This window comes from Trypanosoma equiperdum (assembly GCF_001457755.1).
Source record: "Trypanosoma equiperdum strain OVI genome assembly, contig: ctg_2026, whole genome shotgun sequence".
Taxonomy (NCBI): Eukaryota; Euglenozoa; class Kinetoplastea; order Trypanosomatida; family Trypanosomatidae; genus Trypanosoma; species Trypanosoma equiperdum.
The window spans coordinates 1,531-2,946 of NW_027124090.1; the positions used below are offsets into that span (position 1 = coordinate 1,531).

The following is a 1,416-nucleotide window of genomic DNA, read 5'->3' on the forward strand; positions in this document are numbered from 1 at the left end:
AGCGAAAAGTGCCGGACGTTGCGACACTAACTTTAATAAGGCTGCTAAAGCATGAGGAAAAAGTGTTAAAACACAAGTATCAGACCCTAGCAGAAGCAGCACCACTGGCGGGTCACTTTCGGTACAGGAAGCAGGAGCAATAGACGAAGCAGCAGCTATTTTCTACGCAACAACCAAAACCGGAGGCAGCGGCAAATACTGCCTTGAGAAGGACGAAACGACCAACAAACAGGCCCTAGAAACAGAGATAATAGGTTGCATAACCGAAGAAAGCGCGCCAGTAGGAGCAGCAGCAGAACCAGCGGCAGCCGAAGTCAAGCCATCCGACATAACAACCAAGTGGACGGGGGGACAAGTAACAGAGGCAACAGGCACGGGCACTGACTGCTTACTCACACAAACGGACAGAAATAGCGGCTATATCAACGTTAACTGGATGAGTGCCGGAATCAAATGGGCCGTAGACCTCCTGCAGTTCAGCACGACCCAATTAACAGGGAATCCATGGACTGGTACATCAACATCACTAACGAACGCGCCAGTGCTAAACCAGGCGGCACAACAGCTAACATCCATATCAACAAAGTGGAGCCACGCGAGCACCGCAATAGATAATCTCCTAAAACTCAAAGATCCCACCGAACAAACTTTCACTGACATCTACACCAACTAAAATATCCTGAACCCTGGAGGCAACGACAAGGCACTAAAGGTAACAAAAGAACAACTAGAGCAAATCAGAAAAAAAATAAATAATTACAGAGAACCACTGGCCCGTGACGGGAAACTTAGGGAAAGAAGAAATAGTTTTCACCTCCAAGAACTGACGAAAACACTACAGTTACAATTGAAAAAGTAAACGCAAAATGCAACAAGGACACTCAGGGAAAACAAAAATACGAGACAAATGAAGAAGAATGCAATAAAGCAAAAGACAAATAAACTGAATGTGGAAACAAGAATGGGTGCACTTATGACGAAAGTAAGCATGCTGGCAAAAATTTCACATTGGGTGAAGAAGGCAAGAAGGAAGTAGAAAAAGAAAACCAATAAACAGGAAGAAATGATCGGAAAAAAGAGGAGAAATGTGCAGGGAAAGAACAAAAATACTGAAAAGATAGCTTCAAATGGGAAGAAAAAAGTGCAAAGATTCCAGTTTTCTCTTCAATAAGAAATTGACTATGATGGATTTTGCTTCTGTGAGTTTTGTAACATTTCAGAATTTAAGTATTCTAAAGAATTTTTTTCCGTCTTATGAAATTTATAAAGTTTGATATATTTAATATATTTTAACACTTTCGGAAAAGCTTTTGAAAAATACGTAAAATTTGTAAAATATGTATAATTGCAACCTATTGATGTAAAGTAATAGGGCAATAGGAGGTGAAAATGAATGACATTATGAAAGTTTGCCAT

At 40.6% G+C, this 1,416-nt stretch overlaps 1 pseudogene across 1 annotated transcript; it reads left to right on the forward strand.

Annotated features, from left to right (window-relative positions):
- The first annotated feature begins 139 nt into the window (after positions 1-139).
- Positions 140-823, forward strand: TEOVI_000724200:pseudogene (annotated as a pseudogene). Its single transcript has one exon. A coding segment is annotated over exon 1 (684 nt).
- The last annotated feature ends 593 nt before the right edge of the window (positions 824-1,416 follow it).